Consider the following 20398-nt stretch of genomic DNA (forward strand, 5'->3'; position numbering starts at 1 on the left):
TACTATGATTTGTGTGTTCTGTGTGCGGCAACAGGTAGATTTTGTTTATGCTTATTCTAAATTTATGGAATGAAAATAAGTTCATGGAACTTAGGTGAAGTATAGGATTAGAGTTAAACAGAATCATTCCGTAAATTACAAGTTAATTATAATTATATACTGTAGGGAGGAAAGGCAGGGAATGTTATTGCCCATTTGTTGTCAGGCTTGACTAAGTTGCATGAATTGAATAATTATTGAGATTTAATGGCAGAAATAAAATGGAAAAAGACATTTGTGTTATGGCTTCCTATTGTGTTATGGTTCTTTTTAAATATGTTTCTTACTATAAAAGTTATACATGCTCATTTCATAGAATTTACGAAATATTGGAAGAGAAGTATACCTACTAATCCAGCAATAATCAGGACTAACATTTTGTACATTAACTTCTGGTCTTTTTTGAAATACATATTTTATACAAATAAATGTATTTTACACAGTACAATTATAATGGATATCCTATTTTACATCTACTTTTAAAAAGTTACATTATATATTGTATATTTCCATGTTGTTAAAAGTTTCATTAAAATCATTTCTATAAATTTATTAAAACTTATAAAATCCAATTGCTTTGCATTATTAATTTTTGTGTTCAATTGCGATTTTATTTTTTTGGGCAGTCTGTAGGGCATTCATAATTCTTTCATTCCAGTAATACTGTTATATCTACCAAATTTTCTTTGAGAATCTGACAGTAGGCTTTATGAACTGTTGCTGTTTCTGGGTCTTATTCAATGTATTTAGTATTTAGCGGTCACATCATCTTTAGTCCAGTATTGCCAGTATAATCTTTATTAAGCACTGTTTCTTTGCCTCATTCTCCACCCAAGAGTTCAAGGCATACATCAGCACGATTTATTTATTTATTTTATTTATTTATTTTTTTGAGACAGAGTCTCACTGTGTTGGCTGGAGTAGAGTGCCATGGCATCAGCCTAGCTCACAGCAACTTCAAACTCCTGGGCTCAAGCGATCCTCCTACCTCAGCCTCCCAAGTAGCTGGGACTACAGGCATGTGTAACCATGACCAGCTAATTTTTTCTATATATTTTTAGTTGGCCAGATAATTTCTTTCTATTTTTAGTAGAGACGGAGTGTCTTGCTCTTGCTCAGGCTGGTCTCGAACTCCTGACCTCGAGCGATCCACCCGCCTCGGCCTCCCAGAATACTAGGATTACAGGCGTGAGCTACCGCTCCCAGCCAGCACGATTTAAATATACACATAATATAGTATAGCTCTTCTTTGTTTCTTTCAAAAATGATCTCTTTGGTATTTCCAATTTGTTTTCCTTTTAAGAATATTTTACTACAAAAAAAAGCATATTTATAATTTATTTCAATAAAATAAATAAAATTTATTGTGGGCAACCAGAAGTTGTTCTCAAGGTACCAGCCATTTAATAGATGCATATTCTAAGTTGTTCCAATAAAATTGAAAATAAAAATTGTTTTCTCTGACATTTTATTGTCAGAATGAGTAGAATTAGAAGCAGTCAGTTTTTTTCAGCTAAATGTGTACTTATTTGTTGGATATGACCTGGTAGGATTGAAGAAAAAAAAAAACTTTTTTTGATGTTAAACTCCTAATTCTGAAAGCCTTCTATTAGACTAAGCTAAATATGAGAAAAATCAGGGATTTATTCTCATATTGCCATTCTTGCATTTTGTGGTATATGCTATTCATTACTCAAATCTAGTTTTCTATCTTTTTTGCTATATTCAGGTTTAGACATGCTATGGGCCTTCATGCGCATTTATTTACCAAGAGAATTTATTGTTCTTGGTCTTCTACTTCTTGGTCTTTTTTCTTAATGGTTAAATTTTATACCAAGGATTGGCAAACTTTTTTTGTTAAAGGCTAGTGTTTCAGTCAATGAGGACTGCTGTAACAAAATAGCATAAATTGGGTGGTTTATAAACAACAGAAATTTATTTCTCATAGTTCTAGAAACTGGGAAGTCCAAGATTAAGGCTCCTGCAGATTTGGTGTCTGGTGGAGGCTGCTTTTTCATAGAAAGCTGGTCCTCCTCTGGCGGAAGGGACAGAAAGGCCCTCTGGAGCCTGCTTTTTAAAGGCATTCATCCCATTCACTGGGGCTCTGCCCTGGTGAGCTGATCACCTCCCCAAAGGCCCCTCCTCCTAGTACCATCACCTTGGGGGTTAGTTAGGATTTCAGCTTACCAATTTTGGGGAGGCACAAGCATTCAGTTCATAGCAGCCAGATAGTAATTATTATAGGCTCTGTGGACCATAACAGACCAAGGTCTGTTACAACCACTCAACTCTGAATGTGCAGTGTGAAAGCAGCCATAGACAGGTCTGTAAACCTGCATGGAATGTGCATGGAACACACAGTGAAACTTTGTTTACAAAAATAGGTGGCTGTGTGTTCTATAGTAATAAATAACGGGGAGAAAACAAAAACATCAAGATAACATGACTAATGTATTAAAAATTCTTTTTTATTTATTTATTTTTTATTTCAGCATATTATGGGGGTACAAAAGTTTAGGTTACATATATTGCCCTTCCTCCCCTCCCCGCTCCCCCCATCAGAGCTTCAAGCATGTAAAAATTCTTTTCTTTTAGTTTATCTTAGCTCAGAATGAATAAGTTTATTTTATCACTACATTTTTAATAATACCAAATGAAATAATATGTAACCATCTTTATATTCATCAGCCTCTTGTATTATTATTTTCTGTTATCTTTGATTTTTAACTGTCATGAGTTGTTGGAACATAACAGCAGATTTTGAACAGCACCAAAAATTAACTAAAGATCTTTAGGGGTATTTTTTTTTAACTGAATATATGATATTTCAACAAAGTAAATCATTCGTGAGGAAATTAGCATTAACAGCCTTAATCTTGTAATGGATTGGGACGTGGATCAAGTATAAATTGTGAGAACCTTAGAGAATTACTTCTGTATTCTATGTGTGTGAACTTGAAACTTCGCGTTTTTTTTCCAAGAACGTGAACTCCATTTGAGATGTATGAACCTTTCTATAGGGTTTCTCTTGGGGCCATCCCAATACTATGTAACTCTCAGAGATAGAGATCGTGTTTTCTGTGTGTTGTGTCTAGTTGCTATGAGTGGCCTGAATTCTCATTATTGACAAGGCAAGCTTGCTCCGGAAAACTGAATACAGATGTACACATCTAGCTTTTCAAGTTCACACTAAAAAATCTGATAATGAATTTTTTTCTCTTCCTTTTTTCTAAACTTAAGAAAAAGTATGTTGCACTTTATCTTTTGTGATGGCAGATACTTAAAAATATCACTATTTTTAATCAGTTTTGCACATTATTTTTATTTATTTTTGTATTGTATGTTTCTCTCATTTTGCAAACTGAGAAACATTGTCTACTATAAACCTCAGGAAGAATGTAATGATGTCCATGAATTCGGATGCATTGTTGTAGGATCATACTTTCAGTGCCAAGAAGCCTCATAAGCTGACCCTAACCTACCTGTCCCCTTCCCCCTTGCTCTGTACATTTTAGGCACACCAGGTATGCCTTAATTCAAGACTCCACTCATGCATGTACCTCCCTTCCTTTCCTAGAAAGTCTGGAAATGATCATTGAATGTGTTCTCTAAAGCCCTACCTATGTGTTGCTTTCTTTTCTACCTCCTGCAGGTAGAATTACATGCTTCCTGAGCTAAACACTGTGTCTTAGTTGTCTGCCTTTTCCTCCCTCAACTGTGTTATTCCATCATCTTTGGATATCAGTCCCCTCTCCCACACACGACCTGTCACCTATCACAGTGCCTTGTGACAATCACATTGAGCACAAAATAATTATATGTTGAGCTGAATGAACACGTGGAGAAAAAGGAAGACACCGGTCATTGCAGAAAGATGACATTTTTTCCCCTTTCTTTGTTTTACCTTTAGGTATTCTCGAAGTTTTACACTGTGTGTTAGTCGAAAGTCCAGAAGCTCTTAATATTATTAAAGAAGGGCATATTAAATCCATTATCTCGCTTTTAGACAAGCATGGAAGAAATCATAAGGTAAAGAAACCATTTTATTTCTGTGAATGAATTCTGGAATCATTTAAAAAAATATTTTTAGCATAAGATAACTTTTAAAAGGGGTGTCAAAGTTTTCATGAATATTTTTCATCTCTTAATTTCAATCAAGTAATCATACTGTTTAGTGTTTATTCATAGTGTCAGTGAGAACATCAACAGTTCTCCATGTGTGTATGAAAAAAAGCTGGGAAATCAGTGGGAACATACTGTAATGTTTATATGACTGAGTCACACATAACTGGAGGGAATATGTTTGTTTTGTGGAAGGTGCTGCTCATGGTTGATTCTGGGAGGGGAATTCGAATCAGTTGACAGTAATTTCTCTTTGCAGGTTCTAGACGTCTTGTGCTCACTCTGTGTCTGCCATGGGGTGGCAGTCCGTTCTAACCAGCATCTCATCTGTGACAATCTCCTACCAGGAAGAGACCTGTTACTGCAGACACGTCTTGTGAACCACGTCAGCAGGTAAATTCAGATAGACGATGCCAACAAATGGGTAATACAACAAAAGAATTTGTGTTCTCACCCTGTAGCTATGACACTGTATGGCCAGTATTCAATTAGGATCTTTTATGTATTTCCCCAGTGAATAATAGAAATCTTTTCTACCAGTCAAATGGGATAACAATAAATGAACCACGGAAAATACGGTTTTTCCTTTGTTTAGAAGCATTTGTTTATCATTGACATCTTCAGGAGCAGCCTAACAGTCATACAGGGATGTAGTTGTAAAAGAATTATGTTTTACACTTTCCTAGAATATAACTAAAAACACCATCCTTCAGTATCACTTTGAGTTGCCCATTATATACAATAAAAAATAGAATGTCCAAAATATAATAAATTCCAAAAATAACCAATAAAACTATATCTTCAGTTAGATCTGTCTTCCAAGATCACTAACATTTATTGAGTATCATATGCCAACTACCATGCTAAGTGCTTTACATGTTTTCTATACTGTTTGTGTTTGTGCTTTCCTAGGTGCTACTATTATCCAGATTTTATAGATTAAAAAACTGGAACTAGAAATGGAATTTGGGTCTAACTCCAGAGACTGAGCTTTTAACCACTGTGCCACACTGTCTTTCCTGTCCCTCCAAATAAACATAAATAAATAGTAATAAATACTGCTTATAGTCAACAAAATGCCATGTATGATGATAGTAACTTTGGTACATTCTATCTAGCAGCTATCTAGGAGATACTCGCACTGTATCCTGTTTAAACAGAAACATAGGATTTGTTGTATATTTCTATGTTGTGTTTTTTAAACAGCATTGATGTAAGACTTCCTTCCTGGTTCTTTATACAACAGACCTGCTGTTAATGAGTTGTGACTCCTGAGACCCTCACTAAACCCTAGTATTCTCATGAGAATTCCCATAAGTCCCCTCCTAAAATGGAATTAAAGACAACTTACTAATTTTTTTCTGTTTGTAGTGATGCACATGAACAACAAAATTGATTAATTACCTTGGTTGCTTCACAAACAACATGACCTGCTTCAGCCTCATACCCCTGTGACACAAAGCTGTAGAACTAGCTTTCACTGTGGTTCAGTGGTTATTTTAGTAATTTTATAGTATTTAAGGAATCATTAATTTAAAATGTGGCATCTTTGAGAAGCAGGGCTGATGTTCAAAACAGTGAGATGTAAATGAAAGCCATGGAAGGTTTGTTTGGACTTTTCTCACGGGCTCTTCCTGTCTCTTTAAAGCATGAGACCCAATATTTTTCTGGGTGTCAGTGAGGGGTCTGCGCAGTATAAGAAGTGGTACTATGAGCTGATGGTGGACCACACAGAGCCCTTCGTGACAGCCGAAGCGACTCACTTGCGAGTGGGCTGGGCTTCCACCGAAGGGTATTCTCCCTACCCCGGAGGGGGCGAAGAGTGGGGGGGAAACGGTGTTGGAGATGATCTCTTCTCCTATGGATTCGATGGCCTTCATCTCTGGTCAGGTAAGCACTATCCAATTCCATTGAGATCTTTTACTCTTGCTGTGCATTTCTGAAAGCTATTGGTGCTGCTTCTATGGGATACGTTCACTATTTAGAAGCTTAACCTCGACAATGGCAAGTAAGAGTGTAGAGTAAAAAGCAGAATTTCATTGGGGGGAAAGAAAATGCTTATAATTATAGTACCTTTCAAGGGAATGTATTGCTTATGAATAATACTGTATATTTAAAGAGTGGCGTTCCAATGCATGAATGAACTGTGAATTACTTGTATGTTTCCCACTTACTAATTGGTGTGTGCAAAGCTTTAGCTGCCAATGTAAAAAGAACAAAACCCAAACCCTGGAATATAAATGGAAGAAATAGACTAAGTTCAACCTTCTTCTAGAGAATGTAATGGCAAAAAAAAGTAATTTGTAAAGTGTAGTAGTTCATAATCAAATGATACTTTCTTTTGCAAGTGTAGAACAGTTTAAAAATGTAAAGTTCAGGGTTGGGGAACCTTTTCATGTTGGAAGCCTGCATAAATTGAGCTGTAATCAAGAAACTTCAATTAGATATACTTAAATGTACATTATTTTGTAAAACTCTAAATACTATGTACTTAATAATTTCAAAGAATGAAAACTATTTGTTAATTTTGAAGTTAACTAGTGTTTTAATGACTCTGTTGTGTCTGTTCTTTGTTGGAAAGAATTTGAATATTTGGTTGCAGCATGGAGGTCTGCAGTTTCAGCTGATCCTCTAGATGGGCGTCAGTCATTCACTACCTTAAGGGAGCCTTGATTTGGGTTAGGCAGGAGAATGTAGATTCTCAGCCATAAGCAGGTAAAAAGCAAGAAAGCATTTTTTGGGCTTGTTGTTGAAGGCATGGGTATTCTACATTTTTCCATATTTTAATGGGATCTTTCTTAGCATCAAACAATGACTTTAAAATGTCATCTACTGAGAGCTCAGCCAGTTCATCTGTAGTTCTTTAGGTGCCTTGGTGATATCAACTAGGTGAGTCTGAAATGCTAATTTGAGTGTGATGTCATGATTCTGTAAGTCAGCGAACCTTTCATTGTATTCTCCAATTAATAGGTATGTAACAACTGCATATTCCTCAAATGATTCGCATGTATCATCCTGCTCATCAGTGACCTTTGCTGACGGGGGAAAATGTTCATCCAAAATTTCCTTCTGAAGAAGTGTTTTGAAAAAAGATAGCTTGATGGTAGAAGGCCCACCAAACATAAAATAGGGCAAATATCTATTTTATAACACATTTTGATGATAATCCTTTGGATATTATTATTCTCTCTCTCTAGCTGCTAGTATTGCTCTGCAGGAAATGGGTACTCAATGAATGAAACATGTTGACTTGTTTTCCCATTACACAGAGCTTAGGGGGAAAAATAATAAATAATAATTGTCTAATAAGACAATGCCAAGTTGCTTCCAATTATTTTAGCCATATAACACATTTCACCATTTTTGTTTTTCTATTCATTTTGAAGCTTTTTCTTTCAACCCATTAAAAGTACCTAGTGCTTATGGAATTGAATCATGTGTATTATACCTTTAATAGATACCAAGTATCTATTAAATAGGACAATAAGAACAAAACACATTTTAGTGACTCTATGGACATATTACAGAAAGGATGGTAGATTGTGGAATTTTAGGAAAAAAATCATCTTGAAATTTTATTCATTTTTTTAAAGTGGCAAGAAAATATGTACCATATTATGCCTGTAGTTGAAAGGTATGTTCTCTCAAGCCACTAGGAGTCTGTGAAATGCTTTGCTAATTTTAGATTCATAGTCAACAAAGACACATCTAAATTATCTGGAGTGTGACTAAATTACCAAGGTCAAATTCATTTAGATAATCTTCTTGGGGTCATTCTCCTATTACTTTTCTTCTTAATGGTTAATATAGAGTTTAAAGTGTCAAAGAGCACATTTTCTACCACTTAACGTTTTGTAAGTAGAGAGTAGCAATGTTCCTTGGAACCAGGATTTGGTTCATAAGCAAAAGTTTTGAGCTATGTCTTCATTTTTTCTCTCCACTTTAAACTTTGCACAGTGTTGCTATTAATACATCTCCTGTCTCTGAATGCAGAGTTGGATTTTGGGCATCTGGGTCCCAGGTGTTTAAAAGAACAAAAGTGTGAAAAAATTTGGTGCTTTTAGAGAATTTAAATATGGAAGTATGGAGGAATGTCATAGAACAGTACAGGAAAGATGGATAATAAATCAGAGTGTTGCTGCCTTCCTTTCTGGTGAATGCAGAGAGTAGGAATGTAGTTCTCATATGGGTTTGACATAGTTTATGTAAATGCAACCTGAAAATGCTACTAAATGGATTCCACAGTGTGAGTGCCTTTGGAACTGCAGACCTCAGGTTGTTCACTGTTGGTCTTCTCTTATCAGTTTGTTTCAGACCTTGCAAAGCAGTTTATAATGGTCACTGTTAGTCATTAGCATGAGCATCAGATCCCTCAAACTGAGCAATATATTTGGATTATAGTAAATATCTGTTTAATAACATTTTTATTAGCTATGGATCTTGACAGAAACAAGAAAATAGACCTTTTTCTGTGAGATGCATTGCTTTTGTATGAATTTTTTAAAAACTATCTTTATTATATTCAGGGAATTGTAGAAGAGCCATTTGATAGTGAATTTATTGCTTATGGATTTGAATATTGGTAAAATAAAAAGTGTCCACATTTTTTAAAGTAAACATTCTCTACTAGCATTTCAGATATGTTCTTGATAAAAATCTTGGCACGCTAGAGATAAAAAGAAGTGTTATAAAAATACAAAGCATGTATCATGAAATCTATTTTTGTCTTTTCTCAAATTGAGGGGTATGTTTGTATTTGTGAGCATGTGTGTTTGGGAGAAACTTTTCTTCTGGTCTGCAATGATAAACTGATACCCTTGGGACTAATTAGCAAAGGACTTCTTACATAGGAATGGGCTTAGACTATAAGTTGACCAGGGCAAGAAATGATATTTATCAAATATCATTTTCATACCTCAGATTGTATCCTGCTTTACTTAAGAAGCCAACCAAGGTCTTGTGTGAAATAAATTTAATTGTGAAACAAAAACAAACCAGTTGACACAATAAACAGTGAACTGCAGGAATAAATGATCACATTTTCTGCTTTCATTATCCTTATATATTTTTGTTTTGAATTTATAAAACCAAAGGGAACTTACCATTTGAAAAAGGAACTGACATGCATTCTGATACAGTACCTGCTGTACCTGAGACTGTGTTACTTGTCAAACATTTATTAATAATTTAATCATCATAACCATTCTAGGAGGTAATGGTATTTGGTGCTCCATTTAGAAGATATCAAAGTTCAGAGAGGTTAAGTAATTTGCCGATGGTCATACAAGTAGTAGGCAGTAAGGTAGTTATTTGAAGTCACATCTTTCCCTGGAGATGTTCCTCTCACATCATTATTATATTATCTACTCTAAGATAATTTCTGCATCAAATGACATCCATCTACAAGCAGAAATTTCTGCATATCAGAAGGACCACTTCACAGCAAAGAGAGCAGCCTGGCTCCTGAAAAAAAAAGCAACCTTTTTTATCAAAGAGTTTAGCATATAGCATGAATTTGCATTCAAGATTTATTCCATTCTTGTGTCGTGCATTGGTTTGTCACCGCGTATTCATAGCTTTGACTTTAGCTCTGAGGTTGACTTTCTGAGATAAAATACATTGCCTTACTTAATGTTTCCCCCCCAATAGGTTGTATTGCTCGTACTGTAAGCTCACCAAATCAGCATCTCTTGAGAACGGATGATGTTATCAGTTGCTGTTTAGACCTAAGTGCTCCAAGCATCTCATTCCGAATTAATGGACAACCTGTTCAAGGAATGTTTGAGAATTTCAACATCGATGGCCTCTTCTTTCCAGTTGTTAGTTTCTCCGCAGGAATAAAGTTAGTATGTCTATGATTTTTGGTCTTTTTCCCTTCTCCTTTCTCATACTTCCACAGAAGATTCTGCACTGCCATTGTCTTGGTTCTCTAACCTTTGCTTCTCCCTCTTGGGTGTCTGTCCACAGGGCATTTGCCTGTCCATTGAAGGAAGAGGCAAGCTTCCCCCAAGAGAGGAATCTTGGGGGGCCGAATGCTTAGTCCACAGATTCTGCTGTTTAGATGTGGGCAGTCTAGTAACTCTTCCGCAAATCAGCATCCGGAATATTTCAAGTCCATTTCTCAAGTTCATCTTTTACTTAACAAGGGGAAATTAATAACATTGTTTTTTAAAAATCCCATTTATTTTCTCATATTTATTTTCATTAATTTTCCTTTTTTTTTTAAAACCACAGTTCCCCATCCCACTCCAACCCCCCTCATTTCTACAGAAATGAAATGCCTTTTTTGTTGATGAGATCCAAAAGTTTCCTTTCAGTGTTCCCTTCCACCTGTTCCACGTGTAAATTCTCTGCCTATGATCAACTGTGCCAAGATGTTTCCTCTCACTCTTTCCTTTTTTGATATTACCAGAGGGAAACAGAAATTAAAATCACAGTTTATTGGAGTTCTACAAAGAAAACTTTAATAAATGATGGTCTGTTATAATAAAGTGCCACTCTGTCATTTAAATATATATATTTATATACTTATATATATATATTTCTGCCTAATGAGGGTGACTTCCTTATTTCTACTGATCATCCATTTATTCTTGTTAATCTTTTCATTATAATTCTTCTCCCGGCAATCATTCCTAGTTCCAAAAGCACCATATTGAAGAAGGGACACAGTAATCTTGAAATATTAACTATCCATGTACCAGATTACCTTTTCTGGTGGATTTATACAAATTATGTTTCTCTAGGTATTTGGATTGTTTTGAGGTATATGTTTTTCCTCACTTTTTGTTTCGTTTTATTTTATTATTTTATTTTATTTTATTTTTTAATCATCTGGCTTGGGACTCAAACTCAAATTAGAAAAAGAATTAGAAATAAAGTGAAAAATTTGAATTTATTTTTGTAAGCTAATAGCCCCCAAGAAATTGGTATCATTTAACTGTTAAAAAAATGTTGTTCAATGGAACTCAGATTATTTTTAATTAAATGTGTATGATGTCTAAAAGATTTTTGTAAGTTCTTTGTTGTTGTTGAAATTGATACACAATAAAATAGATTATCTGCTTTCTTCAGCAAGCGGAAGTGACATCCGAATCCCCTTTAAGGAGTTTCATTAGGAAATCGGGTACTGGACAGCAACTGTTTTTTTCTCATCCCTAGTTCAGCCCTGCAGTTTTAAGCATACAGACATTTAGGTCATGTCTTCTCTTCATCTGCTGATTACTTGGGTACCTTGGGACACTAATGACCACTTACTATGGACAGGTAGTTCATTCCCTTAGGAATACGATCTGTGTGCTTTAGTTATTTCTGCAGTGAGTGATCAGCCTTCACTGATCCATTTGCATAATCTAATCAGGTTTTCTCTTTTGATCACCATGATGCCCTCCTGTTTCACGTATTACAATTAGAGGCTCTTAGATTCTAAGGTGAGGACATCTTGATGGTACTTAGTGAAAATATGTGGCCTCTGATAAAGTTAACTTTGCACAAATAATTGTTTCCTAATGTTTTGTTGATCAGAAAACCTTTATGTCCACCAGACATGTCACTGACTCTGACATGCATGCCTTTCAGGGTACGCTTTCTGCTTGGGGGACGCCATGGAGAATTCAAATTCCTCCCTCCACCTGGGTATGCTCCTTGTTATGAAGCTGTTCTGCCGAAAGAGAAGTTGAAAGTGGAACACAGCCGAGAATACAAGCAAGAAAGGACTTACACACGGGACCTGCTGGGCCCCACCGTTTCCCTGACACAAGCTGCCTTTACACCGATCCCTGTGGACACCAGCCAGGTAGCAAGATCAACTCTAATGGCAACCGTTTGTATTGTAGTCGGTCTGATAATCAGCGGCTTTCAAACCTGGACTGCAACCCACAGGAATGCATTTTACAGTAATGCAGTTGACATACATGCCCGAAACAAAACTCATAAAATAATGCTCATTCTTACCATGTCCACTTTCTATTTTTTTCTATATTTTAATAGTTATCCCAACCCCATAAATTGATTTCATAATGCACTCATGGGTCACAACCTAAAGTTTTAAAACTGTTCATGATTCTCTTTAGGTTTTATTAAAATAGTTAATATTAGAGCTAGGCATGATGGCTGGTGCCTGTAATCTCAGCTACTTGGGAGGCTGAGTCAGGAATATCACTTGAGCCCAAGAATTTGAGACCAGCTTAAGCAATGTAGCTAGACCCCGCTTCTCAAAAAATAAAAAGGAAAAAATTAGCTGGTCATGGTGGCACATGCCTGTAGTTCTAACTACTAAGGAGGCTTTGGCAGGAGGGTCACTGTAGCCCAGGAGTTCAAGGTTGCAGTGAGCTATTATCGTACCACTGCACTCCAGCCTGGGTGATAGAGACCCCATCTCTTAAAAAAGTAGTTAATATATTTAGTTTATAAAGTGCATATTATACTTTTTAAAAAAATAAGCAATAGTAGCAACAGGTGGAACTTAGTGACAGAATTATACAAGCAATTTTAAGGTGTGAAGATGTTAAACTGATTTAATATCTGGGATAGGGTACTACACTTGATATAATATCTAGATGTAATGCTTATTAGTTTTAGAATGTACATCTTTACGTAGAGTAAACATGGAGTTTTTAATTTCTTTTTCCATCTAGACAAATTTATTATCTAGAAGATACTTAACTTTCGTTTTTTCTTGCATTGAGACTGAGATCATGAACTCTAGAGTGAAAACGCCTGAGATCAAATGCCTACTCTGGGCCCTTGGGGAAGTTACCTTGTCGATTAAGATGCTGCGAATGTGTTTGCCATAGTTAATAGCTAACACATTACTTGGCGCATAGGCACCCAAGAAACGTTAGCCACTGTTCCTGCTTTTCTGTTTCACAGATGTAATGGTGTCCAGAGGTTGAACTAAATATTAAATATGTATTTGTTTTGATGGTGATGTAACCTCAGTGAGGTTGGTTAGATATTCAAAGCTTATTGTTTTGACCATCAAAGACACTGTTTGTAAAGTTTGAAGTTGAATTAATACCAGGGCTGAGAAGCTTCATTTATTTAGCAGCCAGTTGTTTAGCTCCTAGAATCATATTTCTTATTCCTCCATGCTGGCTTTTTCTATTATGTAGTTAAACATGCAAGCATTGTTCATGGCTGAAATTCAGTACGTGTTGTCCACTGATGACATGTAGCAGGCTATGTATAGCTCTACCTAAGTGTGGTAGAAACAAGATTGGGAGGCTAGATATGACACCTGGATTATGCAATGGTAGCACATTGGGGATTCCCGAGTCTAGACGACCTCTGCTGTCTCAGGGAAAGAAAGCAGTGATCACCTACACCCTGTGGAAATGCCGCCGCCTCGGTGGGCAGCGTGGGCACTTGCCAGCTCCGTCTGGTGAGGGACCAGTGGTGGCGTCCCACAGAAGTGCTTCATCAAGATGTAAACAACCAACTCCTCCCCTTGTGTTTTTTTATGAACATTTAACTTTCTCCCTTTAATGGGAACATGTAACGATTTTTTCCTTGAGGCTTATATTTGGAAGCCACTAGCAGTAACAGAGCAGAGTTAAGGGAAAACAGAAATCACTGCCATCAGACATTTACAGGCTCAAAGAGCCGATGAATTATAACTTGGGCACTGAATTTCCTTCACCCTGGCCTGTGGGTGCCGGCCAGGTTGGTGTAAGCGCTTTGGGGTGATTTCTTGTTTGAAATAATGCACACTTTGGTAATTGTCCCAAATCCATTAAACATCTTTCTTTGTCCCCACCAGTGCTCTTTTTTTGTTTTTCTTTCTGAGCTCACTTGGAAACCTAAGTTGTCAAAAACGAAGGTCCCACAATCTGTCTAAAGAATGTCATGAAATAGATAGTTTAGAACCTAATTATATTATATTTTAATGGTTTGTGAGGCAGTTTTATTTAGTTAGACAATGAGGACAGTTAGCCCTGTTTGTTTCTGATGTGTGTTTTCTTTTTCTTTTTAAATTTTAGATCGTGTTGCCTCCTCATCTAGAGAGGATAAGAGAAAAACTGGCAGAGAATATCCATGAACTCTGGGTTATGAATAAAATCGAACTTGGCTGGCAGTATGGTCCGGTACATAATTTTGAAATTTATTTTCAGATTCTGTTAATACATCTTTCTGAAAACATAACTTTTTCTCCCTCATCCTCCTATGGGGTGATATAAGTCAATTAGATTGATTTTTTTTTTTCCCTTACACATTAGTTTTTGGGCAGTTTTGCTTTACTGCATTATTTTAGTAAATGGGCTGACTGACATGTTCATTGAAGGAGAGTCGATAATTGCCTCCACAACTGAAAGTTATCAGTCTTTGGGATTTATTTCATAGGGGCATCATGCAAAGGCTCTGTTTTATGGAATAACATCATGCAGAGACATTCTGTCATTTATCTGTCCCTTTAAAATGTATTGTATGCCTACTGTTTGCCTGGTTGTGCTTGCTACTGGGGACCCAACGTTGAAAAGACCTTGACTTTAAGGTACTATGTTGGCCTTTTAGGAAGTTCCTGGTTAGTTGAGTAAGAGCCATGCAAACAATTACAGAGTGAAGAAGAAATATTTAGGTCTTTCCTGGGAAACCAGGGAAGACTTCCAGAAAGAGGCAAATACTTGCCCTGAGGCTGAAGGATGAGTACAAGTTGGCTAGCAGTCAGAGAGCGGGACCATATTCTAGGCAGAGGACCTGGCAGGTGTAAAAATGAGGAGGTGGAAGGAACAGGACATTTGCAATGAGCTTTCAGCAGCACAGCGTTGCCAGAGGACAAAGGACAAGGTGCTGTGGTACAGAGGAATAGAAGTGGGATGTCAGGCCGCGTAGGCAGGGGGCACGTCACAAAAGACTTGGGGCAGAATATGATTTTATTCCGTAGGGGTCTAAAGAGCGTTGAAAAATGCTAAGGAGGGAGGGGACATATTTAAGTCTATGGGTTAGAAGGAAGCTCCACTGGGAGACACAGGGAGAGGGCTCAGGTGTCCCAGGTGAGAGGGGCTGACTGCCTGGCAGTGGGGACAGAGAGAGGTGATCACGGGGGATGTTTCGGAGTTCAGGTGTGGGCCATGGAGAGAGAGAGAAGGAGATCTGAGCAGGTGTCTTGTTTTAGCTCGGACACCTGAGAGGGTGGTGGTGGTGGTTATTTGTCGTAGAGAATAAATGGGAGGTGGAGGTCACATAATAGGGAGGATATTAATCTTAGGACTCAGACACTTTGGTTTTCACTTTTATATGTAGCATTTAGGGTTAGAGATTCAGAGTTTAGCGTTAAATTTTATAACTCGATTTCATTTCCAGAGTTGTGCATTTAAGAACATATACATAATACGTGCTTCTACATAAATCCTGTTTGTTTGTAATGATCACCAGAAAGAAAGAGATAAATAGATTGTTTCTAACTTGGCGACTCCTGAAGACTCTTGAAAAGTCTCACTCTGTTTGCATACTTCTTATGTGGCATTTATAGAACCTGGTAATTATCCCCATGGAGTAATTTGTTCCCTGACAGCATATGGCTGTCATCAAGGTGCTACCCTAGCAGTCATGCCTGTGCAATGTAGGTCTCTAAGAAGATAACAAACCTAATTACTAACGCCAGGATAGAGAGCATCTTTCTCATAAATTTATTCCTAAAATCTTGAATTTAGTTTAATGCAATTGCTAATATATACTTTGAAGGATTGATATGAAAACCACCTTATTATGCTAACTGATTTTGTTAAGGTTAGTAGAGTGATTTGTAAGAGCAGGAGGTAACTGACGGGGTGAAATGAACAGCCAGGACCACCTCAAAGAGTTTATATCAGTCAGTCATGTCATTAATCGATGTTTCTAATCAGTTTGACTCTACACAGAAAAATTAGAATCAAGTCATTACCATACCCTTCTTACACAGAATTAATTTCAGTTTATATACCATTGTTAAGTGCCTGCCATGAGCCAGGCATGTTCTAGGTGTTCAGCATATATCAAAGAATGAAAGAGACCAGAATCTTTGCTCCGTTGGTCTTACCTTCTAGATCAGGGAGACAGACAATAGCCCCATAACCCTAGTTATTAATAAGGATCTAGTCTGTTAGAAGGTGGTAAGTATTATGGACCAGGTTGCCTTATTAGGCAAGTGGGCAGGGTACACCTCATTGGGAAAGTGAGATTTAAGCAAATGTTGGAAGGAGCTCAGTGAGCGAGCCCGTGGGTATTCGGGTAGGAGTGGGCATAAACTGTGCCAAACAGAGGAGAAGAAGGAGCACAGATAACACTGGCTTTTACTGGTGACTCAGATACTAACCGTGCTGGGAGATTACAGAGGCAGCTTTGCTGGATGGCGATCTGGGCGTTTCTTCCTGTTTTCCCTCCCCACCTTCCACCCCACAAGTGAGTTACCATTGCTAGTGTCTGACGTGGGAGACTATTACATGTCGATTTCCTGTCCTGTTTCAGGTTCGAGATGACAATAAGAGACAACACCCATGTCTGGTGGAATTCTCCAAGCTGCCTGAGCAGGAACGCAATTACAACTTACAAATGTCGCTTGAGACCTTGAAGTGAGTTTCTTAACTTTTTCTGTTTTCCAGTTTGCCTTACCTGAAAGAAACAGGTATTGATGATATACTTTAAATTCAGCTGTGAAGTTGTTTTAATGGAAGCTAGAACTTTTCATAATGCATAGGCAGATTGAATTAGTGTTTCTTGGGAATTAGACTTTGATGCTGCTATTTTATATCTTTTTGCTCCACATCAGTATTTCCTAAAGGATATTCTATAGATGTTTCTAGATTATTATACAATATGAGAGTTCTGTGATCCAATGCAGGAGTGATCCACAGAGTGTGGAATGTGGTCCAGGGACTTGGCCAGTCGCAAATTGTTACTGGTTTGTGGCAAGATAAGTAAAGATATTAAATGTTTGGAAACTTTTATACAAATTTAAGGGAGCAATTTTATGTCTACTAAATCTAATAATTTAAAAAATTTAAGGTATCTTATGTATCTTCATTTTGAAAATTTAATTTTCTCTACCAATTTTATTGTTATTAGAGAATCAGACCACGATAGACTGGAAATTAAAAGAAAATTAGTTCTTCACCATCAACTAGGTCAAGAAGGACTGATCTATATAAAAGATGGTGAATTAAAATAGTTAAATAATTTCTTATTTTTATTGATGCACTTTCAGAACTTTTAAAATGTTACTGTGTACCATGAACCTCTAAAATGGGGAGGAGTCTCTTTATGGTGCTTCCAAAATTTATTTTAACCATAGCACCCTCTTTTCAGAGAGTATCTATGGGGACCTAATGGTATGAACAACATACCTTTTTTCTTTTTTAAGACAGAGGGTCCTGCTATGTTGCCCAGTCTGGAATATAGTGGCTATCCACACCTTCATAGCACACTGCAGCCCCAAACTCCTGGGCTTAAGTGATCTCCTGCCCCAGCCTCCTGAGTAGCTGGCACTACAGGCACATGCCACCACGCCTGGCCTGAGCAACGTATTTTGAGTATTTTATACTATGTTGTAAAGGCAAATTTGGTTTTTGCCCATGGGTTTCTTGAATTTGCCAGTTACTTTTGCAGATGAAAGAATAAAATCCAGGGGGATTAAATCAAGGGATTTTATCTGGGATAAAATCAAGGAAGGAATATAATTTCCAAATTTAATATAGAAAAGTACAGAAAATATTTTTGAAAGGCCTGTGACTTTTGTCTCCTTTCCATCCTTGATGTCCTATAGAACTGGATTTGTTCAAAAAGTCACTTATCCTAATATATTTTTGTGTTAGGTATAAAATGATACCTTATTCCTGTTTCAGTTTTGTTAAAAGTAAGGAGTTACTGGCATTGAAGTTATTTTACCAATGAACCAGAACATAAAACTGTTTCAGATTCTAGAATTTGGGCTCAGGTGTACAGTCATAGGCAGCATAATGACATTTAAGGTCAACAACAGACCGCATATATGGTGGTGGTCCCATAGGGTCCTAATAGAACTGACAAATTCCTATTGCCCAGTGACATCATATCAGTCACAACATCATAGTGCAATACGTTACTTTTCCTATGTTTAGACACACAAATACTTGCCATTGTGTTACGATTGCCTAGAGTATTCAGTATAATAACATGCTGTACTGGTTCGTAGCCTAGGAGTAATAGGCTCGACCATCTGGGTTTGTGTAAACACACTCCATGATGTTTGCACAACAACGAAAGTGCCTGACAATTTTTCAGACTGTATCCTCATGGTGAAGGGACACGTGACTGTATATCCTCAAAGATGCAGATTAATTATCATGGAAATAAACAAATTAGGCATAGAGTGGGTTTAGATTCTCCTTGTAACTTAAAAGGAGTATATATAAATCAAGTAAATTTATTTTGTATTATTTTTTAAAAATTGAAACTTTGTCAAATATTTTAAAATGAAAAGCACAATTCAAATACCATAATGCATTAAATTGTACATAATACTAGATTATTATTTAATAGTATCTAAACTTCTCTTATATCAAAAGGAACTTCACTGGACTAGTTTTCATACTCTTCTAACCCCTTTTTACTTACCCTGAAAATATTAATATAGTAATAAAATAGAAAGACAGTAGATTATATTTCCTTTATCTTATCCCTCTCCCTATATATTGCTTCTCTTTTAATTTCAGAATATTATGGAGGTACAGATGTTTTGGTTACATAAATTGCTTTTGTACCATTTGAATCAAAGTTATAAGTGTGCCCATCCCCAAGATAGTGTGCATTGTACCCGTTAGGTGTGAATTTACCCATCCTCTCTTCCTCTCTCCTGCCTGCTTGGCTTCCAGTGAATGTTATTTCCATATGTGCACGTAAGTGTTGATCGATTAGTTCAGATTGAATGGTGAGTAGATGTGTTTGTTTCTCCATTCTTGTGATACTTCACTTAGGAGAATGGTCTCTAGTTCCATCCAGGTTAATGTAAGAGGTATTAGTTCACTACTGTTTTTTATGGCTGAGTAGTACTCCATGGTATACATATACCATTTTATCAATCCACTCATGTATTGATGGGCACTTGGGTTATTTCCACATCTTTGCAATTGTGAATTGTGCTGCTATAAACATGTGAGTACAGATGTCTTTTTTATAGAATGTCTTTTTTTCCTTTGGATACATACTCAATAGTGGGATGGCTGGATCAAATGGTAGGTCTACCTTTAGCTTTTTCAGGTATCTGCATACTACTTTCCATGGAGGTTGTACTAGTTTGCAGTTCCACCAGCAGTGTATGAGTGTTCCTATCTCTATTTAGAACCTTCTAAAGGTAAAAAATGACAAGGCTTGCCTATAATAAGGAATACATAATGAGTTGCTGTGACCTGGGTACTTATATTCAGTGTCTCCGATCTTCCTTTGTGGTCATGACATGGGGTTTGTACATTTAGCTTAGTAATTCATGGCAGCTCATTAGTTCCCCATTTTTTACAGCACAATGTTTTATTGAAAGGTCATGCTCTAACAATTTAGTTAAATTTGCAGTACATTCCCTATCATTTTAGCAATTGACAGCTAAGGCAGGTAGTGCAAAGAGTGAATTCGGGAGTGTAGACATCTCCGTATTTGCATTTAGTATGTTGAGCCTTTGACTGCTACATATAGTCCAGTCTCATTTCTAACAACTACTGGTGGCTGGTTTGATTAATCATCTGACTGCATGTACCATGGTGTTATTCCTTATGGTGAATGCTAATGACCCCTTTCCATGAGCTAATTCTTAACATTGCTTCATTGATTTTCCTGTAACTAAGTAGCATATTTATATGGCTTTTGTGATGAACTGATTTCTTTATTTCTTTAAAAATCAAATTAGGAAAAATACACCCCTACTTCTCCAAAATTCATACTATGCCCAATTCCAGTGGTTTAGAGAAAGCACGGAGCTTTCCTTCTGTATCGCCTTTATTTACACACTTAGTTGGTAGGCACCGGAGCAGAGGAGGCTCTGGAGTCGGATGGTTCAAGGACTTGTTCCATCAGGGGAATCTTGCTGGAGTAACTCAACTTCTCTGAACCTTGGATCTTACTTTCTTTAATAAAATGAGGATCATAATGCATTTACTTCATGGAATTATTGTGGGCTCTAAATGGTAAAACCTCTAGCTAGCACTGTATGTCTAACAGAGGAGGCACAGTCTAGGTTTTTTGCATGTTTTTTTTTTTTTTTTTTTTTGAGACAGAGTCTCAATCTGTTGCCCAG

General features: G+C 36.8%; 1 protein-coding gene across 5 annotated transcripts in view; it reads left to right on the forward strand.

The window, feature by feature from the left end:
• The window catches only part of RYR2 (ryanodine receptor 2), a 596087-nt gene that overhangs the window by 341324 nt on the left and 234365 nt on the right, over positions 1 to 20398 (forward strand). For all 5 annotated transcript variants that reach the window (XM_045537281.1, XM_045537279.1, XM_045537276.1 and 2 more), the window contains exons 18-24: positions 3950 to 4068; positions 4421 to 4554; positions 5810 to 6051; positions 9811 to 10003; positions 11740 to 11956; positions 14142 to 14246; positions 16606 to 16709. In XM_045537281.1, the coding sequence (XP_045393237.1) occupies positions 3950 to 4068; positions 4421 to 4554; positions 5810 to 6051; positions 9811 to 10003; positions 11740 to 11956; positions 14142 to 14246; positions 16606 to 16709 (1114 nt within the window). The remainder of the gene's footprint in view (positions 1 to 3949; positions 4069 to 4420; positions 4555 to 5809; positions 6052 to 9810; positions 10004 to 11739; positions 11957 to 14141; positions 14247 to 16605; positions 16710 to 20398) is intronic.

The sequence above is a fragment of the Lemur catta genome, chromosome 25 (genome assembly GCF_020740605.2).
Source record: "Lemur catta isolate mLemCat1 chromosome 25, mLemCat1.pri, whole genome shotgun sequence".
In the NCBI taxonomy this organism is placed as follows: Eukaryota; Metazoa; Chordata; class Mammalia; order Primates; family Lemuridae; genus Lemur; species Lemur catta.